Raw genomic sequence first — 27,387 nt, 5'->3', positions numbered from 1 at the left:
GACAATCTGGGTGGTTGGAGACATGCTGGTGAGGTCAGAGCTCCAGCAGGCAGCAAGCAGGGCAGAGAGGTTACCAGCCTCATGCTCCTCGCTTCTCCTTCCAGAAACACTATGCACAACATCCGGGGCAACAAGCAGGCCCAAGCCATTGGCCATGGACCACTAATGGAAGAGTCTTCACAGGGTGTGGAGCCTCAAGGTGGTGAGCAGTCCTCAACCTCTGACCCCAGCACTCCAGGTAAGCTCTGGCCTGTCTCCTCCCTGCCTGCAAGAGCATATGTGTGTGGCTCACGCAGAACACGCTTACTGGAATTCTTCTAGTTAGGTGGAAGGCTGAGAAACACGAGGTCAACATGCTGATGATTGGGATCTAGTCAAGGCTCTCTCTTCCAGGCTTGTCGACTGTGTGCTCTGTGTTCTAGGTGGCTGAGACTCTCATCTTCATCTTCCTCTCATCTTCATCCCCCTGTCATGGGGCTCTGTCCTCATGCCTTCAACTCAATTACTTAAGTCCCTGCTGTCACACAGGGGACTGGAGCTTCTTCCTGGGGCTATAGGCAACACAAGCGTTCAGTCCTTAGCAGGGTGTGTTGTGTGACAGACTTTTCCTGTGGAGTTGTAACACACACACACACACACACACACACACACACACACACACACACACGACTATTAACCCCAGAAAGGGAACCCATGACAGACTAAAATAATAATTCCACCGAAGTCCTAATTGGCAGAACCAGTGTGTTTGGGGTTACTAACAGGGTTATGAACGGCCGGGGAGCGGGGCAGTATTTAAAAGGGTCAGAGATGAATCAGAAAAGCAACCACATCACCCAAAAGTGCCCAGCACAGACTCCCGAAAGCTGCAACACGGAGCTCCCTGCATACCTTGCAGGCAGATGGGCAATCTGTGCAGTCAGCTTGATCGGTCTCCTCCCCAGCAATAGTTTACCTAGTTTTACACTACTGGGGATGGGGCTTCCAGAGTCTTCCAAGTGTCTCTTCTCCAGATGAGTGACCTTTTTTTACATTGAGTCTTACGAGTCTCCCTTCCCTCTGGAGAGAAGTGTCAAAGACAAAGGCCTCCAGCATTCTCCTGGGCCTCCAGAGGATTGGCTTGTTTCCACCATGAGACAGGGTCTCATATATCCCAGGCCTTTAACTTGCTCCATAGCTGAGGGTGACCTTGAACTTCTGATCTGCTGCCTCTGCCTCTGTACTGGGATACAGGCACGCACCACCACACCAGGTTCAAGTGTGTTTTATTGTAGTAAAATACACATAACAAAACTTACCGTTTGACTACTTTCCATCACACCATTCTGTGGCATTGAGTGTGTTCACACTGTTAATGACTGCTGCTGCCATCTTTCCCACAGAATTCCTAGTAACGATTCATAAATAAAGCAAAGAGTATTCCCCCCCCCTTTCTAATCCATAGGAAAAGAGCAGGAAGGTGTCATTGTGTGGGTGAGGCACCTGTAGGTGGATGGACCATTCCATTGTTTCTGCCCATTCTGACATCTGTGTTTTTCATCTCGAGCAGGAAAAGAGCCGGAGGAGCCTCCCAAGCCTACACCCAGGTCCTCTCTGCCCTCAAGTCCCATACAGAAGCCTAAACGACAAAGCAACACTTTCCCATTCTTTTCTGATGGACTGGCTCGGAGCCGCACGGCCCAGGAAAAGGTGGCGGCCTTGGAACAGCAGGTGCTGATGCTCACGGAAGAGCTAAAGTCACAGAAGGTGAGCCCCAGCCCCTTCCTGGGAACCCCATTGTGCCCCCGGCCTCTGAGCCTTGCTGAGAACTGTGCAGTACATCAACCCAACCCAACATGGCTCGAATGTGGTCTTCAGAGGACAACTGTGGGGGTCAGAGGTGCCTCATTGTCAGTCACTCAGAGACATGCTGTCACACAAACTAGGTGATAGGTGGCCCCCAAAGCCACGGGTCTCTGGGGGCTTTCTTTAATAATTGATTTTGGATGCCTCTTAGAGAAACTTGGGCGGTCTGACCCAACACGAAAGCAAGGCAGTGTCTGGGAAGTGCTGTCGAGATGCGAGGGGTCCCAGGGAGGGTGAATGGTAGAACCTGGTGATGTGTACCGAGACCCGAGGGACCGACCCGGGACTGAGAACGCTGGCAGTGCGTGGCAGAGAACAGTGGCCAGAAAGGTGACTTAGTTTTCACATGAGTTCACTGTAGCAGACAGGAAGGAGATGGATATGGGGCCATTGTGGAGCACACAGGGCATATGCCCAGAGGCGTTAACATTCAGAGGGCTTCAACTCAGAACAAGCCAGGATTTTATGGGTAAAGGCCGTTCTCTGACGTGGTGAGCGGCAGGGGTAGGGGCAGGGGCGTGGGAGAGCTGCAGCGCTGGGCAGGTGCCTCTCTCCAGCATCATGAAAGTGAAGCTCTCACAGCTATTATCACAAAGCCCAGGTAGGGCCTTGGTGGGCTCCTGTGCCCCTGTGAGGAAAGCAGAAGTTTGTGTTTGAGCTCTGGCCGCCCAGAGCACTTTCAGCTTCCTTCCCTGGTCCCTGTCTGCCCAGGACTCCGTCTGGGGTGGGGCATGTGGTCTGTGCTGCGGAGTCTTCACTCCCTTCTGTGATTCTGCTTTTGCTCTCTGCCCAGTTTGGGGAGAGGCAGTTGAGAGAGGCCCTCTCTCCTACTTAATGTTGCCCCTTCACAACAGGCCAGGCCTGACACAATTGGCAAAGCAGATGGTGATTGGAGGGGCTTCTTCCATTGGTGTGTTTTCACCTCAGCCCCATAGAGCACACACAGTGTGCTGCTGTCCGGGAAGAACAGAGTGAAGGTCATAGGCTCAGCCCATCCGGGACTTGCATTGCATCACAGAGCTATTGGGCAAATCAGGCATGCACTTGCTGCATATGATATATCCTATGAGAACACAGCAGCGATGTGTGAGCTCAGGTCTCCCCTAAGCCCCGTGATCTGTTGTATAAGTGTGTCCAGTTGAACTGTACTGTGTGTCGGATCCCCAGATTCATGTCACTGAAGCTCCTCAGCCAAACTTGGAAGAAAAAAGAAAAGAAACCATGATTGTAAACACTGTGTGTCCTGTTACCGCATGTCGCTTCTTCCTAGAATATATGGGTAGCCCGCCCTTTACCTGGTCTTCCTTTCTAAGGCATAACAAATGGCCAGAGGAACTCACAAAGCCCTTGGAGACCCATGCACCTCTGGAGTCTCCCTGCCTTCCATAAACGAAGATAAGACTCTTAGGGGCCTTTAAGGGTTGCCAGGCTATAAATACCCATTCAAAGGAGAAGGTCATGGGGAAGTGGTCTGGGTCTTTCAAAATGTAGACTTTTACGGGGCAATTTCCCAGGAAGCCTTCAGTTTGTTGGGACAGATGGTTGGGAGGAAGGGACTTGTGGTTCACCCGTTGACTTTTAGCCCAAGTGCACATTACTGCTCCCAGCCTGTCTGATGCGTGCATGGCAGCCTAGCAGTGACTCCCAGCACAGGCCCACATTCTGAACATGTCTGTTAACTTCCCAGACCGTCTCCTCTTGGTAAACGGAGGTATGGCCATTCTGGCTGGAGAGGTCCAGGTCTGGACCCCAGGTCAATGCCTGGCACCCCACAGTGCACCACAGCTGCCAGTGTCCCCTCCCTTGGGCTCTGAGGAGAGATGCTCATCTCAGGCCCTCGGGGTCTGTTGCACTTTGCCTTTCTATCACTGTGGTAAACACCATGACCAAAAGCAACTTGAGGAGAAAAGGGTTTAATTTGTCTTACATATTGCAGTCAGTCAGTCATTAAGGGAAGTCATGGCAGGGACGCAAGGCAGTACTTAACGTAGAGAACACGAAGGACACCGCAGAGCCACTTGCTGGTTTATCCCCAGTGGTTTTCTCAGCCACTTGTTTTTAATGCGGTCTAGGCTCACAAGCTTCACAGGCCCGTCTGATGGGGACAGTTCTAAAGTTGAAGTTGTATTTCCCAGCAACCAGGTTTGTGTCAAGCTGACAGCGGAAGCTCACTGTGACAGAACCCATCAGGAGGAAAATGGCTCCTGGCTTTCCCAGGGCAGCACTTCTGAGACGCTTTCCTGTGTTTGGTAGGAAAGTGTGCTAGCGTCAGGAAACATGGCAACATGTCTAAGTTTAGCCTTCCAAGGAGACCAGTGGTTCTCAGCCTGTGGGTGGTAACCCTTTGGGGACTGAACAACCCTTCCACAAGGGTCACCTAAGAGCACCCCAAAATACAGATATTTATGATTCATAACAGTAGCAAAATTACAATTATGAGATAGCAACAAGAATTATGTTATGTTTGGGGGTCACCACAACATGAGGAGCTATAGCATTAGGAAGGCCGAGAACAACTGAAGTAGATGGACATCAGTGGATTCAGAAACCCTGTGAGGATTTACCTCAAATTTTATGCTGTGGAAAACATACTGGGACCAAACCCTGCCCTCAAAGACTCTGCCATCCTTCTGGGAAGAGAAAATAAGGTATGCTCATTGCCCTTGTTGCGTGGTCCCAGCACAGGGCAGTCGGAGCACCAGCTATAGCTCTTAACCATGGATGCCCTCCTGAGCAGAAAACGGAAGGTCTGAAGTCTGAGACCTCTCCAAACCAAGCTTCCCAGGGCCCAAACCAGGCCTCAGAGTCTGATCTTTACCACTGAGGAGTCCTTTCGCTGGGCCTAGAGGTCGCTTGCCTGAGGCCCAGTCTGCAGGCCTGGAATGCTGCCCACAGCCAAAACTACCCCCTCCCTTATTTCCCAGTCCCATGGCCTAGCATCAGACACAAATGCCAGGGGTGCTCTTGGGACACGTCAGTGCACTCTCAGTGCTCCCCGTGTCAGTAAGTCCACGGGGACTCTGGTACCCATCAAGCCATCATCCCATTATCCATCTGGACAATCCCATGCTGGCCCTATAGAGGTTTAGACTCCAGGAGACAGCTCCAGGTAGCAAGCTGACCGGGTGCCTCGGGCCCCTGAGCTGAGAGTCACACCCAGTTTGAAAGATGTCTGCCCTGGCAGATGACTGGTGTTGGCCATCTGTCAGCTGCTGGGAAGATTGGACCCCAGTGGGCCCACTTAGGCTCACTCAGGAGATCTTGGCTGTTTGTTTAGATGGGGGCAGACCTTCAGCCCTCTCCTCTGGCCAGAAACTTCGGAGTACTGCAGACAGGGCCTGGTCCTTGACTTGGAGGGAGGGTGGGAGGCATCCTAGCTGAAGCAACTTGAGGAAAAGCTTTTGACACTTCTTTCTTTAATTCTTGAGGCAGCTCTTCAAGGGAACTGAGATCTTTATCACCAACCTGATTAGGAGAAAGTTGATACTCTGTGAAGTGGCCAGCCCAAAGCCACCCTGTTAGAATGACCCTCCTTGGATCTGTTAGCCTAAGGCAGGTTGCTTTATGAAGAAAAGGGTTGTTGTGTCTCAAGGGTCCCCTGATTGCTGGGGTTACAAGTACATACAACCACATAGCTTATTGTAGGCAAGCACACTACCAGCTTGAGCTGTCAGGCTGAGGTGTCTGTCATACCTGGGGTGGCCTTGCTGGCAGAGTTCTGAGGCGATTCAGGGCATCCCATGGCAAGAGACAGGGAGTTATGTGTGTGCCCTTTGGTCTTCACCAGCAGGACTGAGTTGTGGGGACTCCACCATCATGACCCAAGGACCATTTCCTCCCTCTTAGAAGCTTCCAGTGGGACCACAGATCAATACGTGAAGTTAGACACACTCACGCCACACAGAGCCTGAGGCCTGTGCTGACTCCCAGCCCCTCTCCTGAGCATCACTTAGCAATTGGCGCTCTAGGGAATAAAGGCTGGTTTGAAAGGATGACTTACTGGCTTTTAGAAATGAAAATAAAACAACTCATGGCCAGGTATGAAAACCTGAGGTGGACCAGACAACGGTTGGGTTGAGAAGTATCACTCAGTCGGCCTTTCTGCTTCCTCCAGCTGGCCCTCAGTACACCTTCTGACCTTGCAAACCACCTGGCCGTTCCTCCGCAGGGGCCCAGGGTGCTGGGAATTGTGCCACATCCATCCTTGTGTTCCTGACATGTCACATGTGGGTGCTGCTAACCAGTCTCTGTCAAGGAGGGCTCCACAGCTTCCTAAGAAGGACACAGCAGCTTCAAAACTGTGATGTTGGATTGGGGTGTAGCCCATGCTGGTGGAGTTCAGGCTAACATGAAACAGGCCTGGTAGCACACCCTTATAATCTTAGCACTCAGGAGATAAAGGCCGGACGATCAGATGTTCAAGGCTGTCTTTAGTCACACAGCAAATTCCTGAGACTCCGTGAGAGCGTGTCCCCAGCGTGATGAACTGCAAACTTCCCTAGCATTTCTCTGTGGTATATGTGTGGGGAGCGAAGCCCATTTCCACGGGATGCCCGCAAGCCTGGTGTGCAGCTTATATACTTGGCTCTATGGTGACTATTTCCAGACCTGTCCATCTCTGCCCACTCTCCGGCCCTCGCTGGTCCTGCTCTCATTGTGTACCTGTCTAGGCTCATCTGCTAGAGTCCTCCCAGGTGTGTCCACATCGTAACTTCTTAGCAGGTGAGAGTTTGAGCCGTCCGTGCCAATCTAATCAGTGCTGGTTCTAAGTGGTAGTTTTATTATTCTTTTCCAAATCATCAAAAATTTGCATAAGAAGCATGAAGCCTTTGGTCAGAAAAAAGTAATGTAAACCATGTGCCTTTTAAACCACTGCACTGTGGTGCTGGAGTTGGAGCCCATGCTAGGTGGGCCCTCCAGTGCTGTCATCTGCATTTTTAAGAGCGTTTGTTCATTATGGACTTGAATGGTTATTTTTTATTATTTTAAAAAATATTACATTAAAATGGTTCAATTACTGCATCTTTTGGCACCCCCAATTTTGTAGTTAAAAAAATGATAAATAGCATGACCACTGGGGGTATGGCTCAGTGGCAGAGCATCTACAAGGCCCCGGGTTCTAGGCCCAGCACCACAAAAAAACAAGCAAGCAAAAAAAGTACCATAAAATCACAGTCTGGTTTTAGGTTTGTTTTGTTTTATTTTGGTTGGTTGGGATCTCCCTGTCACTGTTCCCCAGTGCTAGGACCTTAGATGCATGCTACCACGTGGCATCCTGTAGCCATTTTGAAGAATTCAGGCCTGCAATGATGTATACGCTCATATTGAACAACAAATCAGCCACTTAACAGCTGCACTCCTGCTCCCCGCCCTGGGGACCACACTCTGCTCGGCTCTGTGAGTCTGAGCATTCTAGTTAACCCCTGACCTGCAGAATCGCAGCTCGTTAGCGCACCACCCTCACAGCTGCAGTCAGAGCTGACAAGGTAGTTCGGTGCATAAAAGCACTGCCACCAAGCCCAATGACCTGAGTTCAATCCCAGGAACTGGAGGAAGAAGAGAACCAACTCCCATCCATGAAGGGGCACACATGGGCATTCACATATACACAAATGCAATTAATAACTAAACATTAAGTTTTTGTTTTGTTTTGTTTTTCGAGACAGGATTTCTCTGTGCAACTACTCTGGCTGTCCTGGAACTCACTCTGTAATTTGAGGCTGGCCTTGAACTCACAGAGATCTGCCTGTCTCAGCCTCCCAAGTGCTGGGATTAAAGATGTATGCCACTACCAACTGGCTACTATAAAATTTTTAAATATTAATTTTTTTTTTTTTTTGGTTTTTCGAGACAGGGTTTCTCTGTGGCTTTGGAGCCTGTCCTGGAACTAGCTCTTTAGACCAGGCTGGTCTCGAACTCACAGAGATCTGCCTGCCTCTGCCTCCCAAGTGCTGGGATTAAAGGCATGCGCTACCATCGCCTGGCTAAATATTAAAAATTTAAAAAGCTTTTTTAATTAATAAAACATCCCTGTGTTGATGTATATCAAGGTTTTTTCTTTTTAAGGTTGAATAATATTCCTTTTCATGTATACAACACATTTTGTTTATATAGTCATTCGCTGGTGATAGATACCCTTTGACTGTGTTGTAGTAATGAGTTCTCGCTGTAGCTGGCCTCAAATCTCTGATCCTTCTGCCTCCACCTCCCAAAAGCTGACATGGCAGGTGTGCCCCACCACCCTTCGCTCTTGGTTACCTTGACTGATATTGCTGTTTATGGGCTGTTTCCATTTCAAAGAGAAATGGAAAGAAAGTATTCTGCTTCAGAACCTGTGTGCTAAGGGCATGGAGAAGCCAGGACTCCTGAATTGAGACTTGGAGTCCCCTGCTCGAACCTGCTTTAGTCTTAGCTTTTCTCTGGGGCTCCAGTCTCTATGTGCCAGCATGGTGGCTGGGCAGGAGGTCCACGGGGTCTCTCTGGCTTCCAGGTTTTCCATATCTTTGTATTTCCTGTGGGTCTGTGCCCTCTTCCCAGGCTCCTTTCTCCCAAGCATGACTTGTGTAGGGATGGAGTGGGGTGGTGGTTGGGGCTTCAGGCTGGAAGCCTAATGAGAATCAGTGAAAGAAGGCACTCGCTGGCTGTAAAGAGCTGGCTTCCAGACCCTCTGAAGGAGGGGAAGATGTTTGCCTGCTTCTGGTCCAGAGCAAGACTCAGCTATGGTGTCTGGGCCTATTTTACCCAGCAGTGACCCAGGGCCATCTCCATGTTTCAGCTGGACCCTTGAGCCACAGGAATGTTAATCTCTCACCCAGGAAGCTGTGTCTCCATTCTGGGACATTCCAGACATAGTGGTCTGGTGTGCAGTCATGCCTCCACCCTCAGCTTCTGGCCACTCCCAAGAGCTCCCAAGGCTCTGAATCTTCTCTTTTTGCTCCCCAGACCTTTGCTTGGGCTGTCTTTTGAGCTTTTGCTGGGGGCCCAGCTTGGAAAGGCTCCCCTGCCCTCACCGCCTGTGTGCTGTTGGCCATCTCTGACCCTCTTCGTTCCTCAGGACTCTGAATTGCTTTGTCATGCTGTCCTGTGTAAGGACCTCTTCCGCCCCTCATCTCCACCCCAGGCAGAAGCCACTGTGCCCAACCAAATGCCTTTGCCCCCCACAGTGGGCAAACCATCCCACTACAGTGGTCCATCCATATTCCCAGTCCTTGGAGTGGGAACAGTGACCTATCCCTTTCTGGACTGCAGCACCTGGCATGATGGTGTGGGGTTAGTTCTTGAATGTGGAAGCCTGAGGCAGGAGGATCATGAGTTTGAGGCCAGCCTAACCTGATTGTGAAGCCCCGTCTCAAAAGCAATCAAGAGTTGGGGAAGAGATTGTCAGTAGACCCGAGGTGGTCTTATCAGCTGCTCTGTCATGGTCTCTGGCACTTCTCCCAGATGGAGTCATGCTAAGTAATTAGTTCCATCCAGCTGATTCACGTACTGAACTGCTGCAGCTTGGACACACTAAGAGAATGTGTGTTCCAAGTGCACCAGCAGGGTCAGGATAGTGGCCTGTGGGGCTTCCCCACACCTGGCTGCTGGGCCACCTGGCTTCTGAAATTCCGATTCTGGCCCTGGATCAATTCATTCCCTGCTTTGGGCACGGCAAACCTGAGTCCTGGGGAGGTTAGAGTACTCCGTCCCAGTGACGCACTGCAGACCTGGAGGGCCAAAGAGGGAAAGGCCAGTGTGATTTCCCAGCTATCCAGCATTTACTTCCTATACCGGCCTTGCAGGTACTGTTTATCATTGCTGGGCTGAAGGCTAGACTCAAAGAGATTGAGTCTGCTTGGTGAGCGTCCTCCAGTCCTGGCTTTTTCCTCCAAACCGGTCTCAGCTTGCTTGGAAGTGGCTATTGGGATACTGTATTACTCTTCTAGTGGCTGTAACAAAACTTGACAAAAGCAACTTCAAGAAAGAAGGGTTAGTTATTTTAATGCCCCGTTCAAAGTTACTGCAGAGAAGTCCTGGCAACAGGGACTTCTTATCACACTGCATCCACTTAGAGAGACAAATGCGGTGCTCAGCTCCCTTCCTCCTTTTCTCCTTTATATTCAGCCCAGAACTCCAGCCTATAAAAAAGGTGCCACCCACATTTAAACTGGGCCTCCCCACCTCAGTTAACCTCTAATCTAGAAACTGGCTCACAGACACACCCAGATGTGTGTCTCCACGGTGATTCTAAATCCCATCAAGTTGACAGTCATGTGAGCCACCACAGATGCCGTCTTGAAGATTCTGAGGCTTGCACTACCATAGCAAGAAGGGCTGTCACATAGTCTTTAGTAATATGTGAGACGAGAGAGAGAGAGAGAGAGAGAGAGAGAGAGAGAGAGAGAGAGAGAGAGAGAGAGAGGAGTCATACCTGTGTGCCACACACCTGCACCCCAACTTTATCACTAAGCTTGGGCTTTGGGTCTGGATGTCTTAGGAATAAACTCTCCTTTCCTGGACTTCAGTTTGTCCTTCTCTAAAATAGACCTGTGGAAGCAGAGTGTGAGTTCAGCCCCTGGAACAGAGAAAACTCAGGATGCCATAGCCTAAAGCAAGTTCAGAATTTCTTTTTTTATTTTGCAGTGAAGAATCCAGACAACAAGTCCAAGCTGGTGGAGGTGGGCAGCTCTGCTATCCTCAGCATGGACTCTGGGGTCTGGTGGCCATTCCCTCCCAGTCCCTTCCAAGAAGGAAAGGGAACAGAACTTGTTTCTGGTGGTCTCCAGGGGACCCAGAAGCAGCCTACCTCTCTGCTTATCCAAGTTAAGGCAGAACTTGCTGAGATGTGTTTTGTTGTTGTTGGTCTGTTTGTTTTTTTGGTCTGATAGCCTGTGCTCAGCTACCATTCTTGGCTGGACCAAGAAAGCAGAAAGGAGTGCTGGGATAAGATGCCCAGAGGAGCTGCTGGGCATCTCAAGAGTTTTGAGGCCTGGGACAGCACGTACCTACCGGGGCTTCCAGCACTCACCGCTGCTCCCTTCCCATCCAGGAGCTGGTGATAATCCTACACAAGGCACTGGAGGCTGCCCAGCAAGAGAAGCGAGCATCCAGTGCGTACCTGGCAGCCACTGAAGACAAGGATCGGCTGGAGCTGGTTCGGCACAAGGTGCGGCAGATCGCGGAGCTGACCCAGCGGGTGGAGACTCTAGAGCAGGACCGAGAGCGCCTGGTGCATGAGGCTGGCCTGCTGGAGCAACAAGTGCAGGAGCTCCAGCAGCATGTGCAGCTGCTCATGGATAAGAATCAGGCCAAGCAGCAGGTCATCTGCAAGCTCTCCCAGAAGCTCACCGAAGACCTCGCCCAGCCAGAGCAGCCTGCCAGTGGTGACTTCCTGAGCCAGCAGGAGAGAATAGAGCACCTGAAGGTAGGCCCCCTCTCTGCCCAGCATGCTCTCCTGGCATCTGGGTGCCATCAATGGATTTCTAGTTGGGGTAGAAGTCCCCCTCATGCTGGAGCATCCAAACCAGAACTAGGTAGCAAGAGGAAAATCCTCTTCCCTCTTTTAGTTTTTGAAAGCCCACTGCAGTTTGACCTTCCATGTTGTGTGGGGAGGGCCTCTGAAAAGTGAGCAGGTGCCCAGCTTATCAGTTTAGAGCCGAAAAAGCTAACTAGTCTGGAGCCTGGTTTGCACAGCCCCCTTCAATGTCGTTCTGCTGCCCAGGATCCCCAAGTTGCCCTCAGCGTGGTCTCACATATAGAACAAATAACCAGTACTGGCCGTGGCTGACCTAAGGCAAGGGCTCTCCACATGCTAGTCCCGTCTCCAGTGTTTGCTGTATCAGCTCACTGTGGCCTGTGCCAGCCCTGCAAGGCGGTTGCTGGCAGGTCCTATTTTTGGAGCTTTGGTTGCTGAGGCAGAGATGTTTGCCCAGGAGCTGGCACAGGGGTGGGAGCAGAACTGACTGGCCAACCTGCCCTGCACCTCCCAGCCCCTCTGTGCCACCTTCAGACCTCGCCCTGCTTCCCTTCTCTGTCTTCACCTCTCTTTGCAAGCCTCCCCAACTCACAGGGACCAGTCGTGACCTTTAGGGCTATCATTTGAGGTGTGATACCTTCTGTGGGCCACAGGCTGCTTTTAAGGCTGTGACGGGGCTGCCCGAGCACCAGCATTCCGGAGGCTGAGAATAGGCGCTCTTGCCCCTCACTGCCCCTAAGGACAGCACACAGAACCGGGTCAGTCTGGTCCCAAACGCTGCTGCTCATGGCCTCCCATGCTCTTGCACACCTTGAGCCAAAGGGCTACTGGGCGGCAGGAGGCCGGGAGAAGCGATGGTGAGTCAGGTGTGGCCACTGCCCACCTGTGAGGTAAGCTGGCCTTAGTGCTGACCCTGCTCTGCCTTAGTAGCTGGGTGACTTCAGACAGGTTCCTTTTCTCTGTGTGGGAAGTGGCCTTACTGTTCCTGAGCTGAAGAGTCTAAGGACATAGGAAGAGGACTTGAGACCCTTACTCCCTTCCCTGCCAGGCAAAACTAGCAAGCACAGGACCACTGTTAGCCTGAAGCCAAAGACGACAGAATGAAGAACTGCTGAGGCCTGCTAGAAAGCCGCTAGCCGTGCACGGGGTGGCGGGAACACTTCTTGTTGCCTTGTATGCCAGAGGCCTCCTTACCTCCCTGTTCTAGACCCAATAGAGCAGCACAGGGCTGAGACATAGATCAGCTGGATGGTTCTGGAATGCCAAGGGCCACTTGTTATCCTGTCTCCCCTAGGAGCCAAAGTATGTCCCTCATTCACATCTGTGGGAACATCATTTATCAGTGAGGTGTGAGGAGACTCGCCATTATGGGATTTCATGCTTATAGATCATGCTCCCAAGCCCATACTGGGGTCTGACAGAGCTGCTGCTGTCTTAGTTCGTAGCTCTTAGAAGGCCCATCAAATGCCAGGCCTTATCATATGTGGCCACAGAGAAGTGCTCGCATTTCCTGCTTGCCTGAGACAGGATGCCAGCCTTAGCTAAAGGCCCTCTTATCCTGTCTTTTCAAGAGCAGTGCCGTTCATCTCTTAAATTTCAGAGCTGGGGTGGGGAGAGCCGGGTATTACCAAACGAGGCTCGTAATCCCAGTGCTAGCAGGGAAGTGGAGGCTGGAGGATTAGGGATTCAGGCCATCCTCAGCATAGAGTTGGAGGGGTTCAGAGATGGGAAGGCTGGGAAATGCAGCTGTGCAGGTGCGCTGCAGGCAGGTACAATGGCCACGAGCGGGGAGTCGGGTCCTGGTCTTACAGCATGGGCGGCAGGATCATGGTAGACTCAGGTCCCTTACAGGAGCCTTTCCTGTGGGAACCTGTGATATCCAACCCTGTACAGGCTGAGGCAGGCTCTCCTCCTGGGCCCCTTCTGCATGTTGTCCTCTTGCTTTGCTTGTGACTTTGTGTGGCTTTTTTCTTCTCTGAGGTCTCTCTTTTTCCTCCCTACAGTTCTGAGCCAAGGAGCACAGCCAAGGTAGGGCACCAGTCTGATTGGAGGCTGCCCAGCTGCCATTCCTTACCCACTGTGCTCCGAGGGGTGTTCACACCCACCTCCCTTCCTGGGCACGGCTTGGCTTTCCTTTGACCCAGAAATGGGCACCCTTAATGACAAATAACAGATTCTTAAAGTCTGAGGGGGTGTCCGTCCATGCTGAGCCTGGGTGAAGAAGGGGTGCAAACAAGGAGCAGGAGTGGGTGTGGTCTGGGCAGTCAGTGGTGTTTAGCACTTACGCCCACTGATGGCACACAGTGGGACTGCAGGACTGACACACACACACACACACACACACACACACACACTTCATTCTCTCTCAGCTGGATGCTGTGGCTTTCCCAGGTGCTGAGGAAGAATCCCCTTGAGCAGCCGCAGCAGGCTCCCCACAGACTGAGTGAGCAGGCAGTCTGTGGCAGCCATCTTGTATGCCTTATACACACTAATGAAGGCACTTCCCAAACCCACAGCAGGAGAGGAAAGGCTTGGTTTCTCAGGGGATATGAGTGGACCATGTGCTTGGCTGGCTTCTGGAATATTCTCAATAGAAAAAAGATTGTGAGTCATGGCTGTAGCCTTGGAACCTTCCTATGACTTGCCCAGCCTCTTATCAGTCCAGGCAGCAAGCACCGTTCCCTATGCTGGACTGTGAGGGGCAATCTCAAGGCTCGTAGCTGTTATCACGGTAGCGTCATACTTAAAACACAGCTAAAACACCCAGGGCTCACATTTTAAAACATCAAAACAAAGGGCTATGGTGGTGTGCGCGTGTGGCCAAGACCTGCACAGTTTTGGGATTGACAGGGAAAACAAGGAAATGAAGAAAAGACAGACACAGATAGAAAAACTGGGCTGTGCTGGGCCAGCGTGCTCTGCTGTACCAGCTGCCTGGAAACTCAGCACTGACTGGAGAGGCAGGTTTAGTATTTACAGGGTCCAGGCTCTGGCATCCTTGACATGGCCATGCTCACATCAACCATACACACGTACTCAGGACTCACTCCACACAGCCTGTGGTCTTAGCACTTGGCAGACAGAGGCAGGAGGGTCTGCAGCTCAAATCCATCTTTAGCTATGGAGCGGATTTGAAACCAGCCTGCGCTATATGAGACCTTGTTCAAACAAACAAACAAACGAAACCAGAAAGGAAAATAGAAAGAAAAGAAAGACGTGTCTGGGAGAGTGTGGCCCCCATGGCAGAGCCCATACTCAGATGCCACAGAGGCTGCATTTGAGTCCTAGTGGCAAAAGTAGGCCAGCAGCTGAAACCCTGAGTGTCACACAGTCCTGTTTACAAAGTGATACTTAGCAGGAAGCAATCCACACACAGCTGCAAATACCTGGAACAGATAGCAACCCAAGCAATGCTAGGGGCGGTGCCTTTTCCTAGAGTTTGAGGGGTGGAGGAATTCCAAGTCACCCACAGCAGCCTAGTGAGCTGGAACCACCCCCGGCTACCTGAGACCCTGTCTGAACTGAACAAAACAAACTGAATGCTTTGCTGGGTTCTGTCGCTTCCTTGCCGCTGCCTGTTAGCTCTGTACTGTCCCAGCCGCTGAGGGGAGAGTCATGGCTGCCTCTCACAGGTAGGAAAACAGAAGGTCAGAATGGTTCAGAGATGGCAGCCATCTTGAACTCCAGGCCGAGGGCTCTCCCCGCATTGGGCTGGAGAAGTCTTTCAGACCCCCTTTCTCTGTAGCTTTGGGGATTCCCCAAGGAAGGAAGCTTTGGCAGCTCCTTTGAGGGCGACATCTCTGGAGCAGGGTGTTTGTGGCGCCCCTGCTGATTCGCTTTGCTTTTCTCCAGGATGACATGGAAGCATATCGGACCCAGAACCGGTTCCTCAACTCTGAGATCCACCAGGTCACCAAGATCTGGAGGAAGGTGGCAGAGAAGGAGAAGGCCCTGCTGACCAAGGTACGGGGAGTGATGGCCACACTGTCTGTCCCCTCCCTGGCCCCTGCCTTCCCTCCTCTACTTCCCTAATCCCCTCCAGCCCCTCAGGCCTGTGGCTGCTTTTCAGAAGGTAGACTTGGCATGGGGGACAGTTTGGAGTCTGTACCAGAAATCCCTGCACTCCTGGGGTCAGGTTCTCACAGGAAGAAACAGGAGGGTGGGAAGGCCAAGGCAGGGTTGGATTGAAGTGTCCTTAGAGTGTCCATAGCAAGTGGCTCCTGGGCAGGACTACAGTGCCTGCAGCCTCAGCCCTGAGCTCAGGATGGGAACTTAGCTGGCCCAGTCATCACAGCAAATGCATCAAGACAAAATTCCACCATCCCCATCCTGCAGAGACAAAAAGCAAGGCCCAGAGAGCTCACCTGACTCACCCAAAACCATCCGACTTGTGCACTGAAGTGGGGGCAGGCTGAAGATGAGGGTCTCCAAAAGCCCAAGGAAGGGAAGAACAAAGGAAAGGCAGCAGCATCCTGCCGGTCACCACCTGCAGGGAGCTGTCTCTGTGCCCAGTGCCTGGCAGGACTTCAAACAGGGCTCATTGCTCCTTGCCAGAATCCTGAGGAGACCCCGTGATACCCCTGTTCTGAAGAGCCTGAGGTACAGGGTGAACTAGCACACTGGCTGACCTGTCACAGGCCACACCACTTGCAGTGTCTGAACCAGGATGGGGTTCCAGACCCTACATGAACCGAGCTGTATCTGCCCTTGCTTCCCTCCCCTATTTTGAACCCAGCTCCCTCCTTGATCCTGGTTTCTTTTACTTCCCTTGCAGTAAGTCTTTCTCCATCTGTCACTCCAGGAAGGGGCAGACAGGGAGCCCAGAGCTGGGAGGGTTTGAAGCTGCTCAGGGCTTTGGCAGCATGAGTGGCCCAGAAGTCTGACCAGCTGCTCCGTTCCCACAGTGCGCCTACCTCCAAGCCAGGAACTGCCAAGTAGAAAGCAAGTACCTGGCCGGGCTGCGGAGGCTGCAGGAGGCAGCGGGGGCTGAGGCTGGTGGCTTTTCTGAGCTGCTGCAGCAACTGGTCCAGGAGGCACTACAGTGGGAAGCAGGAGAGGCCTCAGGCAGCGTGGAGCTGAGACCCATCAGGTGAACCCAGTGGGCAGCGAGGGAGGGGCTGCGGGCATGATGAGATCATTGTTGCTAATGCCAAAGGCCACATATGCCAGCACTACATAGCTGTGGATTCCCCAGGCTCAGGCACATAGTATGCAGTGTCACCTGGGGCAGGAGCAGGCTCAGTGGAGGCACACAGACCTCCCAGTCACCACACCCATCACACCCAAGCTGTCTCCTCCAGCCAAACCCTTGCTGAGCACAGCAAAAGGGGGAAGCTGTGTCTGATGGGCTCTGGGGATCACGGGCAGGAGTTTGCTTGTTTTGCTGTATGCCCCAAGCAAGGTACCTTACCTTTCTGCATTTCCTATTCAGCCCCCGTGTAAGTTGGGTAAAGAGCCCTGGCTCTCGAGTTACCTGGGAATGAATGACCAAGGTGGCACACACAGGACACACGGTGAATTGCAGTCAGTACATCTCTCCTGGGCCACACGCAGGCTCTTCTAGTTCCCAGAGGGGATTGCCCGTGTCTACAGGAGGCAGAGCAGTTCTCCCAACCATGCAGATAAACTGAGACTGGGCCCTGGGGTGATCTCAGTGCCGCCAGGGTGGACGCCCATCTGAGACAGCCGTGCCGGGGTGATCTCAGTGCCGCCAGGGTGGACGCCCATCTGAGACAGCCGTGCCGGGGTGATCTCAGTGCCGCCAGGGTGGACGCCCATCTGAGACAGCCGTGCCGGGGTGATCTCAGTGCCGCCAGGGTGGACGCCCATCTGAGACAGCCGTGCTGATGCGGCCCCTTTTGCCAGCAGCGAGTACGATGACTATGGCTTCCTGACGGTGCCGGACTATGAGGTGGAAGACCTGAAACTGCTAGCCAAGATCCAGGCCTTGGAGGTGTGCTCCCACCAGCTGCTGGCCCTCGAGGCTGTGGAGCGGCCACTGAGGGAGCGCTGGGCTGCCCTGACTGAGCTGGCACCCTCGGCTGAGCTCAAGCAGCTGCTGCGGGCAGGTGTGCCCCGCGAGCACCGTCAGCGTGTCTGGAGGTGGCTGGTCCACCACCGTGTCCGGCACCTGCACTCCCCAGGCTGCTACCAGGAGCTCCTGACCCGGGGGCGGGCATGCGAACACCCCGCTGCCCGCCAGATTGAGCTGGACCTCAACCGGACCTTCCCCACCAACAAGCACTTCACCTGCCCAACCTCCAGCTTCCCGGACAAGCTCCGCAGAGTGCTCCTGGCCTTTTCCTGGCAGAACCCCACCATAGGCTACTGCCAAGGCCTGAACAGGTGAGAACAAAGCTCTCTCTTCCCAGTACTGTCTGGCTGCTCAGAGCCCAGGAGGCAGGGAGAGGGCATAGTCATGGCTGAGACAGGCTGGGCTTCAGGTCCTCGTCCTGTGTGCTCTGACTTGATCTAGGGAGGTTTTACTCATAGACCGGTCAGAAGTGGCTCTCTGTGGCCAAATAGACCGAGTCAAGATCGTGTGCTCAGATGAAACCCACCCAGGGGAGCCCAGAGGAGCAGGAGTTTGCAAATGGTAAGGAAAGAAAGCAGACTGTAGCAGCAGAGGCCACAGCTTGCATGCCTGCATTCTTCCTGTGTGCACTCGCCCCTCTGCAGCCACACAGACCCTGGCCTCTCCCTCTCCACCCACCTCTTCATCCTCCTCTCAGTGGGGCAACCTCTGGACGTGTAGGTTCCACCAGGGCTGCCTTCAGCCTGCCTACTTCACCCCTCCCTTCCCACGCTTGGCCCCTCATATCCAGGCTTGGAATTCCAAAAGCGGAGTGTGAGTGGATCAGCCTGGTTACTGCCTGCCTGGCTCCAGTCAACAGCTGAGGGAGAATGATCAGGCTGAGGCTGGAGCCACTCAGTTGGTAGAGGTGTGTGTCCCCTCCAACCCTGGGGACTCTCTTGAGTACCCTCGTTATTGCCATGAAAATTGCATAGTCTCACATATTTCCCAAAGCAAGTTTGACTCAATTTAGTTCAAGCACACATATTCTTGTGCTGAATTTACATAAGCTGTCTACTCTCCCTTCCGAACAGGTGATGTGTGACATTTGTTTAGCACAGCATCAGGCTCAGAATGTCCTCACTCGGGTTTCAGTGAGTCCCAAGGGCAGAGACTTTCGATACGCCCATCTCTAGTCCAAATGCGAGTAAAAGTGAGCAGGCGTATGTAATTTCTGCGATTTGTGAGTTAACCCCCCAGCAGTCACGTAGCTCAGTACCCCTCAGCAAGATTGTCAGGATGCATTGCCGCTCTGCCTGGGACAGAAGATGACTATAGACAGTCTGCCCACTCACTCCCAGCCCAGCAAGACTGCCATGCTTTCTAAACGTGTCAGACTCCAGGAGGGACACACGCGAAGCTTCTTTAGGAATAGCTAGCTGCGGAGGGACTTGCAAGATGGCCCAGAGGGTAAAGGAGTTGGCTGCCATGCTTGATGAGCGAGCCCCAGGGCGAAGCGTACATGGCAGAGGGAGAAACTCCCAAAGGTTATCCTCTGGCCCCCCGCACATTCAGCACACATAGAAATAAATGTAATTTTAAAAATAAAGTTTAAGAGGGGCTAGAGAGATAGTGTCCTGGTGAGTGTTTCTATTGTGATAAAACACCGTGACCAAATTGGGGGGGGGGGCAGAGATTATTTCATTTTGCTTGCTGCTTGTAGTCCCTCATCCAGGCAGGGCAGGGCAGGGCAGGGCTCAAGGCTTATACAGAGGCCATGGAGAAACACCAATTACTGATGATCCCATGGCTTGCTCTGCTTGCTTGCTTTCTTCTTTATTTTTTATTGTTTTTATTGAGCTATATATTTTTCTCTGCTCCCCTTCCTACCTCTCCCCTCCCCTTCTGCCCTCTCTCCTTAATCCCCACACTCCCAATTTACTCATCTGCCTGCTTTTTTATAGCACTCAGGAGTGCCTGCCCGGGGATGGCACTACCCACAGTAGACTGGGCCCTCCCTCACCAAACACTAATTAAGAAAATGCCCCACAGACTTGCCTATAGGTGGATTATATGGGAGTATTTTCTCTTTTGGAATTCCCTTTCCCAAATGTCTCTAGCTGGGGTGGAGTTGATAAAATACTAGCCAGGATAGGTAGTTTGGTAGCTAAGAGCACTTGTTGCTCCTCCAGAGGACTAGGATTTGGTTGCCAACACCCACATGGTAGCTTGCAACCACCCATAACACCAGCTCCAGGGGATCTGATGCCCTCCTCTGGCCTTCATGGACACAGGTACATAAATGTGCTGTACATAAACCCACGTAAGCACACATGCAGATGTGCATAAAAATAGTAAGCAATTCTTTAAAACAGCAAATGCTAATGAATTCTTTACCAAATAAATAAATAAATAAATGGAGGAGGAGGAGGAGTTAAGAAGATGGGTCTGATGTCAGAGACCTATAATCTTAGTTACTCCAGAGACTGAAGCAGGAAAATCACAAGTTCAAGCCTGTTTAGACTATTGTTGACTACAAGGACAGCCTGCATGATTTAGTGAGTACCTTGTCTGGGGCAGGGGTGGGGCGTGGGAGGTAAGGGGGAATGCCCGAGGATATAGCTTAGTGATAGAATGGTTGCCCAGCATGTGTAAGGCCATGGGTTCAATCCTGAGCACCCTCCAAGAAATGGGGGGAGGGGGTGGTGAGAAATCTGTAAGGGACCAAAGGGACCATCAACTCTGGGATTGGGCCAGTGGAAGGTTTTACCTGTGACCCTGAAGGTGGGAATGAGCTGAGCACCCATTTTCCAGCCGAGACCTGAGATGTTGAAGAAACTGCCCAGAATTTCACCATGCACTGCAGCCCTGCAGCCCCTGGCCTGGGTTGGCCCCATACCCAGTCCTTCATACGACCACCCTCTAAGTGGGAGCTGGGCTATATCAAAGCCTTCCTGATCCATGACCAGGGAACTTAGCCACACTGGGGCTCTGGACTTCAGAGGTTGGCCAGTGGTTAAGGGACAAGGGAAGGTCTGATGGAAGGAGGACCTTAAGGTCAAAGTCAGCCTCGGGAGCAAAATGTCCTGGTATAAATAGAAAGCTATGTATAATAGCGCCTACCTGGGTCTCAAGAGGTGTGTTTTGCAGCTGCAAGCCCCTTATGACTGTCTGTGTCACCATCTAGTGGTCAATCTCAGAACTGCTTGCAGTGGGTCAGAATAAACAGTTCCCATAAGGGCAACACAATTGAGCTTGTTCCGGAGGTAACAGATAATGTGAAGATGTCTAATGCCAGCTTAGAACAAGACCTTGAAATCCATTTCCCTATGATAATCACTGTAGTGCGCTAAATGGAGTTCTTCCCTATCTGCACATGCCTTTGCAGGCCTGCTTGTTGGTAGCCCCTGATCTGTGGTGAGCCCCAGTGGACCAGTCTCCAATAACTGACCTTACATATACAGAAGTCTAAACCAATACTGACAGCAGTTCCTGAGGGCATTCTTGGGCTTTGGGGGAACAGGTGGGCTAGGGTAGACAGCAGTAGGCTGGACTTTGGGGCCTGGATTCTGTCCCCTCTGCCAATATGATCTTAAGTGATGGTCACTTTTGCCTTCCGAGCTCCAGTTTCTCATCTGTATGGTAAGAGGTTTGCTTTGATCAGAGGTGACCCATGGGAAGAAGCCTCCTAGAGACCCGTTTGAAGTGTCCAGGCTCAGTAGCAAACAGTTCCATGATCCCTTACGTATGTCTGCCCTGGGCAATGGTAATACTGACTACTGTGGGTACTGACACACAGGGCATTTTCTGTCCTTGAGCCCAATGACCTCTGCAGGTCCCCTCCCCCAGCTTGGAGAGGGCAGAGCCTCCTGTGTCCCAAGAGACCTGAGGCTGTTTTTCTCTTTTTGCACTCAGCTCAGACTCAGGAGGGTTTGTATAAACACATAAGTCAGAGCAGAGAACAGTTCCCTCTCAATTGGCTGGAAAAGGAGAAAGGATTCCCCACCACACACACACACACACCACCCACTTTGTGAGAATCAGCTCTGGTTCTAAAAGTCATGAACCTCAAAAGAAAATGGAGATCATGAATCCAATCCATTAAGACCCCCAGAAGCATAAATGCGGCTCTGAAAGGCTCTGCAGACCGTGGGATTGCACCCCTGTGACCCTAGCACCCAAAAACTGAGGCCAAAGGATTCCAAGTTCTAGGCCAGACTGGCTAGATATCAAGACTCTTAACAAAGAACAAAACAAAACAAAAACCTTTTAAAAATAAAAATCAAAGCTTCTTGAAGTCCACAGAGAGCCCATGACTTCCAGTGAAGGCCCCCGTTTCCCTACAGGTACCGAAGAGGGCTGTGCCTCATGTACAATGTACAAAAGGGGTCCCATGGTCCCCGTCCCTCCTCCCAGGGGCTTGTTGCTGTAGTGTGTCCTGAGGCTTTGCTGATGCTGAGCACTGTGTGCCTCCAAGAGTGACTGGAACGGGCAGTGTTCCCAGATGTGGGGCCTTGTGTTTACCAGGCTCCATGGAAGAGCTGCTGGGGCTGAGGCTGGCCCTGGATGTGACCCCTCAAGGAAGGTGGAAGAGCCGAGTGCTTCTCTGGAGAAATGCCCCCACTCAGCTCTAAGCTTGTGTCTGTCCTGCCCGTGGTCTCAGCGGACCTAACTGGGTGACTGTGCACAGGAGGGAAGGTTGTGTGTGCTGAGCACAGGCTGTGTAGATGAGCGGGGTGTGAGGTCTGTCTGCTGTCACTGGGGACCATGCAGCTCTGTCCGGTGGGCAGTGTCCCTGAGAGACTCTCAAAGCCTGACAGTATGAAGGTGAAGACAGCCAGCATTTCCTGCACTGACTGCATGCCCTGCACGGTTACACACCAAACGTGCTGACAACCCACAGGGCTGACCATTGGTCTTCACCCAGCCCTGGTGACCATAAGGAGGCTGAGGCTCAGAGAGGTTAAGTTCACCCAAGGCCACCCAGGAAACAATTCTTGCCATAATTCACACCCAGGCAACCCAGGCTGGGAGCCTCTGTTCTGAATTGTCCCTCATTGCTCTGAAAGTCAACCCAGGCATCCTCCTCCAAGCATGCCAGGTGCCATGACTACCAGCCTGTCAGCTAAGGCCAGGTCCGCTAGGGCTCAGCCCCAGGACCCAGGACGCTGCCTCTACCATTCAGCACCGCAGCTGCTATGGATCACTCAGGCCTCTCCCTTCTCCACAGGCTGGCGGCCATTGCCCTGTTGGTCCTGGAGGATGAGGAAAGTGCCTTCTGGTGCCTGGTGGCCATCGTGGAGACCATACTGCCGGCTGAGTACTACAGCAAGACACTAACTGCATCCCAGGTGAGCTGGCTGCATCTCAGGGTGGGCAGTACCTGGTGACTGGTCAAGGCAATCCCCCGGAGGGGTTCCTTCAGGCCAGCAGATCCTGGGTCTCCTCCTCTTCTACACAGGGACCTGTAACCCCTCTCTGGCTGCTGAGCGGGAGGGCCTGTAAGAGTGTGAGGTCCTGCCCACCAGCAGGTGTATTAGTCTAGCGGTGACATCATACCACTGGCAAGAGCTGATTCCTGGGGAGGAGAAAAAGAAATTAATGTCCCTTGCCATCTGCCAGTCAAGAATTGAGAGAGACTACAGGATGAAGGGATAGGCAACGGGCTGGGGGTGATGGCCGCCATCCCTACACATACGCGTGGTTATACCATATCGCTGGGGAGGATTTGGCTACCCTGAATCAGGCAGAGCAGGGCTCACAGTCCACTCCTCTGCATATTACCACTCTAAACCCCAGGCTGGCCTATTCTAGAATAGGAATAAGGCCCCTGTGGACTTAAAAACTCTCAGTGCAAAGTCATGCCCCAGTCCCCCACCCCATTTTTACGGAGGCAGCCTTCAGCTTTGACACACCCAGCCTCCCTCCTCACCTCTCTGCCCCCCTCCTGTCATGTCTGACACCTATCCCCCACCCCCTGGGCTGCCCTTTGGATGGCAGGGATTGTGTCCAGCTGCAGGGCCAGCTTGGACTCCGAAGAACTGTGGGAAGGGACTGCATCCAGCCTCACAGAAGGGGAGGGCCCGAGAGTGGTACCCGGTCCTCGACGCTGTCAGTGGTCAGGCTCCTCCCAGCTCCCTTATCCACCATCCTCATACTTCCAAGTGGTTTAAAGAGGGATGCATCTCCTTAACCCTGTGGCCATGGTGTATGCCAAAAAAGTCAGACAAAGGTGGGGCTGGCCCTTTAAGTCCACAGTTTCTACTTCCTGCTTAATTCTATTTTTTAATGCCCCCCCCTTAATTCTTAAGGTCAGAACTATATCTTAAGTTTGCCCCCACTGCAAGGCAGCCTAGGAAATACCATATTTCACCTCTGGATCTTAACGTCTGAAAGGGAAACGCACTGAACAGCAGCATCAAGCTTACCTTTGGTTTTAGTTTGGTCGTGGAGAATTTGCCACATTCAGAACAGTAGAGAAGGTTCCCACCCAGTGTCCCTGGCCACCAGCAGAGGGAAGAGGCCTGTCCCCTGCCTTGACTGCCTTGGCGTGGATCACAGGCAGTTCTTTGGCTCCCCTGTGTCAGCTCTGATGAATCACCTGGAGCTCTGGACTGGCCGTGGCCTCTGCGGCTACCATGCTTCTGAGGGAGGGGGAAAGGCTTCCCTGAGTACTCAACACAGCAACTCTGAAGCCCAGACAGACATGGGGGCTGCCATGGTTCTAGACAAGAAGGTGCAGGAGGAAACGCAGATCAGGACACTGCCGGGGAGGAGGGAGCCGGCCCAGAGAGTAATCGGTCCACAGAAATAAATAACCCAGCACCACCAGGAGAGGTCACCAGCAGCAGCAGTGGCCTTCAGCGTCCTGTTGTCTGATGTGGCAGGACACCGTTCTCCCCGCCAGTATCTGTCCCAGGCACTCACCCCAAGTGTCGGCCAATATGGGTCTGAAGCCCATAAAAGATGTTCCTGGCTTTCTGTGCCTGTGAGCACGAGACTGATTGCCTGATTGCCAGGGACGTTGGCTGAGTGAAGGAGCCATGGACTTACCCACAACGAGGCACATGCCAAAGCCTGTTGTTCTGCCTGGGTATTTCACCTGCATCAGGAGCCATGGTGATGCCACTGCACCTGCCACACACACGCATGCATGCACATGCATGCACACACACACAGAGACCACCCCTGGTACAAGAGAGGCCCACCCAAGCAGCTCTGAGCGTATAGACCGCTGGGGTCTGAAGAGCAGGCGGAGAGGGAGACAGCTGGTGTGACAGGTCTCTGCTGCCTTCCAGGTGGACCAGCGGGTGCTCCGGGACCTCCTGTCAGAGAAGCTGCCCCGGCTGACAGCACACTTGGGGCAGCACCACATAGACCTCTCCCTCATCACCTTCAACTGGTTCCTCGTCGTCTTTGCCGACTCCCTCATCAGTGACATCCTCCTGCGAGTCTGGGATGCCTTCCTCTATGAAGGGACAAAGGTGGGTATGCCTGGGCCCAGCTGCCCATCCAGGCCTCACGGAATGGACAGCCTGCCAACTGTCAGAGCCATTTGGGACACCTGAGAACACAGCTCCTTAAACCGTAGTGTTCTGTGCAATATGAGAGGAAGCAGTGGCCCCACGTTTGAAGCTTGGCTCTGGTTCAAAACTTGCCTGTGACCTTGCCAGGAGATCTCGGTGGGGGCTGCCACCAGCAAAGATGCTGGTGATACTAACCCCTTGACTCCAGCAGGGCCCTGCTCCCTCGTGCCTTGTGGAGGGATCAGGTACTCAGAGACCAGATATAAAGCCACGCTTCAAGCTGTGCTCCCTTTAGGGTCTTCTGTCACCTGCTCTTCTAGCCCTTCCCCGCCCCCCCCCCACTGGCCTGCCAGGAATCTCCACATTCCCAGAGTCTCTGGGCTTCTCCATGAGCAGTACCTTCCTGGGCTCCTGCACCCCACCTGAACCCCCACCTTGCCCCAGGTGGTGTTCCGATATGCCCTGGCCATCTTCAAGTACAATGAGGAGGAGATCCTGCGGCTGCAGGACAGCCTGGAGATCTACCAGTACCTACGCTTCTTCACCAAGACTATCTGCGACAGCCGGTGAGCTACCCACCTCTCTCTCGCCCACCCCTCCCCCAGCTTAGGAGTCCTGAGGGCCAGTCTACCTTCAGTCCATCTGTGTCCTTGTATGGCATGCCAGCTCCCCAGCCCATCTTCGCCCTGCCATCCACAACCAGGGTGTGGAGCAACCAACCCCACCACCTCCTGTGCCCTTAGTTTCTCCAACTTGGAGCCTCCTGGCCACTTCCTTCACTGCCACCACCGTCTCTTGGGCCTGGTCCATTTCTTCAAAGCTAAGCCCCTTACCCCTCCCTCAGGAGCCCTGCTGGGTCAGGGGCCTGCTGAGCTCCTTCTTGTCCCAGCTCTGGGTAGAAACGGTCTTTATTGCCTCCTGGAAAGTAAGTTCCAGAAGGCAGGGCCACCATCCCAGGGCAGATGGGTGTCAGGACAGACCCAGAACCAGCCTTCATTACCCTGGCTGACTGTGCCTTCCTCCCAGGAAGCTCATGAGCATCGCCTTCAATGATATGAACCCCTTCCCTATGAAGCAGCTGCGGCAGCTGCGGGCAGTCCACAGGGAGCGGCTGGAGGCCGAGCTGCGGGAGCTGGAAGTGCTAAAAGCCGAGTACTTGGAGAGACGGGCTTCCAGGGGCAGAGCAGTGCCCGAGAGCTGTGTCAGCGAGGACGAAGGGGAAGGCGATGGCTGATCTGCCACTCTGCTTCCCAAAGCCTTTCTTACCTTTGCTGGCAGGAACACAGAATACAGGCCCGGGCCAGAGGTCTGCGTGACCCTGGAGAAGGCCCGTCTCCTCCCGTGCGGACAATGCTTGCCGGGAAGTCATTGGTTGGAGTCTCTCTTCTGCGCCTCCCAGGCTTGCCATCCTGTATTACAGCACCACAGAGCACTTTAGCATGTAGGGAGGCAGGAGGACACTCGGGACCGCCTGGAGCGTTCTCTGAGGCATGACTGTTTCGGTTTGGCTTAGGTTTGCTCTTCTGAGATCGGGTTTTGTGGAGCTCAAGCTGACCTCAAACTCACTACATAATTGAGCCTGGCCTTGATCTTCTGGTTTTCCTGAGGCATGTAGGCATAAAGCGATGTCCCTTTGATTGATGTCTCTCCACCTTTAGGACAGACACGCTGTCCTTACCAGTGTTCCAGGGCAGGCCAAGGTTTCAGGAATGTTCCCTGGCACCCTCTGACTCAGGGCCTTGGTCCCCATTTTTGTGGATTCCAAATTAAAGACCTGCATTTTCAGGGCCTCTGTCTTTCTGGGCAGTAGCCCCTCTGAAGTGCCACCTGGATCCGTGTTGAGACCGCCCTGCTCGAGGGGACTGATTCTGGAGCCCCATGCCCGAGCCTTCCTTCCTTTTTGTTTACAGCCTACTGGGGACATCCCAGGGGAAACCCCTCCATGCCACCCTGAGGAACTCAGGACCGTGGGCCCAAACAGCTATCTACTCTAACATGCTCTCGTCATGTGGGGCCAACAGGGCAGGCTTGGGAAGGCAGGTGGGGCTGCAGCCCGCCTGGCTCGGCAGAGCAAGTTGAACACAGTTTTCTGGCCCAGCGTAGCCCTGTTCTCCATGTTCTTCCTGTCTTTTCAGTAGAGAGGTCTGCCTATCCGGTGTCCTCCCTACCTCAGACAGACAAGGTGCACAAGGGGTCCATATCTCTGCAAACTGGGGCTGCCATTGGAGCCTTGAGCCTGACTTTCAGAGGGCTGGGGATGGTGGGGGGGGGGCCTCTTTATGGAGGCTGTTCTGGAAACTCCCAAAGTCAAGGCTCCTGTGGAGCTGGGGCCACACCCATTGCATACAGGCTAGCATCTGAGAACCATGGTGTGACCCTGAAGGCATGGCATGCCTGGCACCCACAGAGTACCTTCCCCGCCCCACCCCCACAGCACACACACCAGCTCCCGGGCTAAGGAGTCCTGTGAGCACCCTGCACTGGGGCTTACCTGCTGCACCCTGCACTGGGGCTTGCCTGCTGCACCCTGCACTGGGGCTTGCCTGCTG

At 53.1% G+C, this 27,387-nt stretch overlaps 1 protein-coding gene across 2 annotated transcripts in view; it reads left to right on the top strand.

Moving 5' to 3' along the window:
- Tbc1d2 (TBC1 domain family member 2) overlaps nucleotides 1-27,096 on the top strand; it is a 46,463-nt gene extending 19,367 nt beyond the window's left edge. The window contains exons 4-13 of one of the 2 annotated variants that reach the window (XM_005362148.2): nucleotides 105-238; nucleotides 1,550-1,746; nucleotides 10,874-11,248; nucleotides 15,152-15,262; nucleotides 16,204-16,388; nucleotides 17,168-17,644; nucleotides 22,543-22,663; nucleotides 24,611-24,796; nucleotides 25,283-25,404; nucleotides 25,865-27,096. In XM_005362148.2, coding sequence (XP_005362205.1) covers nucleotides 105-238; nucleotides 1,550-1,746; nucleotides 10,874-11,248; nucleotides 15,152-15,262; nucleotides 16,204-16,388; nucleotides 17,168-17,644; nucleotides 22,543-22,663; nucleotides 24,611-24,796; nucleotides 25,283-25,404; nucleotides 25,865-26,072 — 2,116 coding nt within the window. In that variant the 3' untranslated portion in view covers nucleotides 26,073-27,096. Of the gene's footprint in view, nucleotides 1-104; nucleotides 239-1,549; nucleotides 1,747-10,873; nucleotides 11,249-15,151; nucleotides 15,263-16,203; nucleotides 16,389-17,164; nucleotides 17,645-22,542; nucleotides 22,664-24,610; nucleotides 24,797-25,282; nucleotides 25,405-25,864 lie in introns of both variants that reach the window. The other variant, XM_026786557.1, reaches the window with a different exon arrangement.
- Nucleotides 27,097-27,387: the final 291 nt, after the last annotated feature.

Source organism: Microtus ochrogaster, linkage group LG5 (assembly GCF_000317375.1).
Source record: "Microtus ochrogaster isolate Prairie Vole_2 linkage group LG5, MicOch1.0, whole genome shotgun sequence".
Classification (NCBI taxonomy): domain Eukaryota; kingdom Metazoa; phylum Chordata; class Mammalia; order Rodentia; family Cricetidae; genus Microtus; species Microtus ochrogaster.
This window is presented reverse-complemented; position numbering and strand designations above follow the sequence as displayed.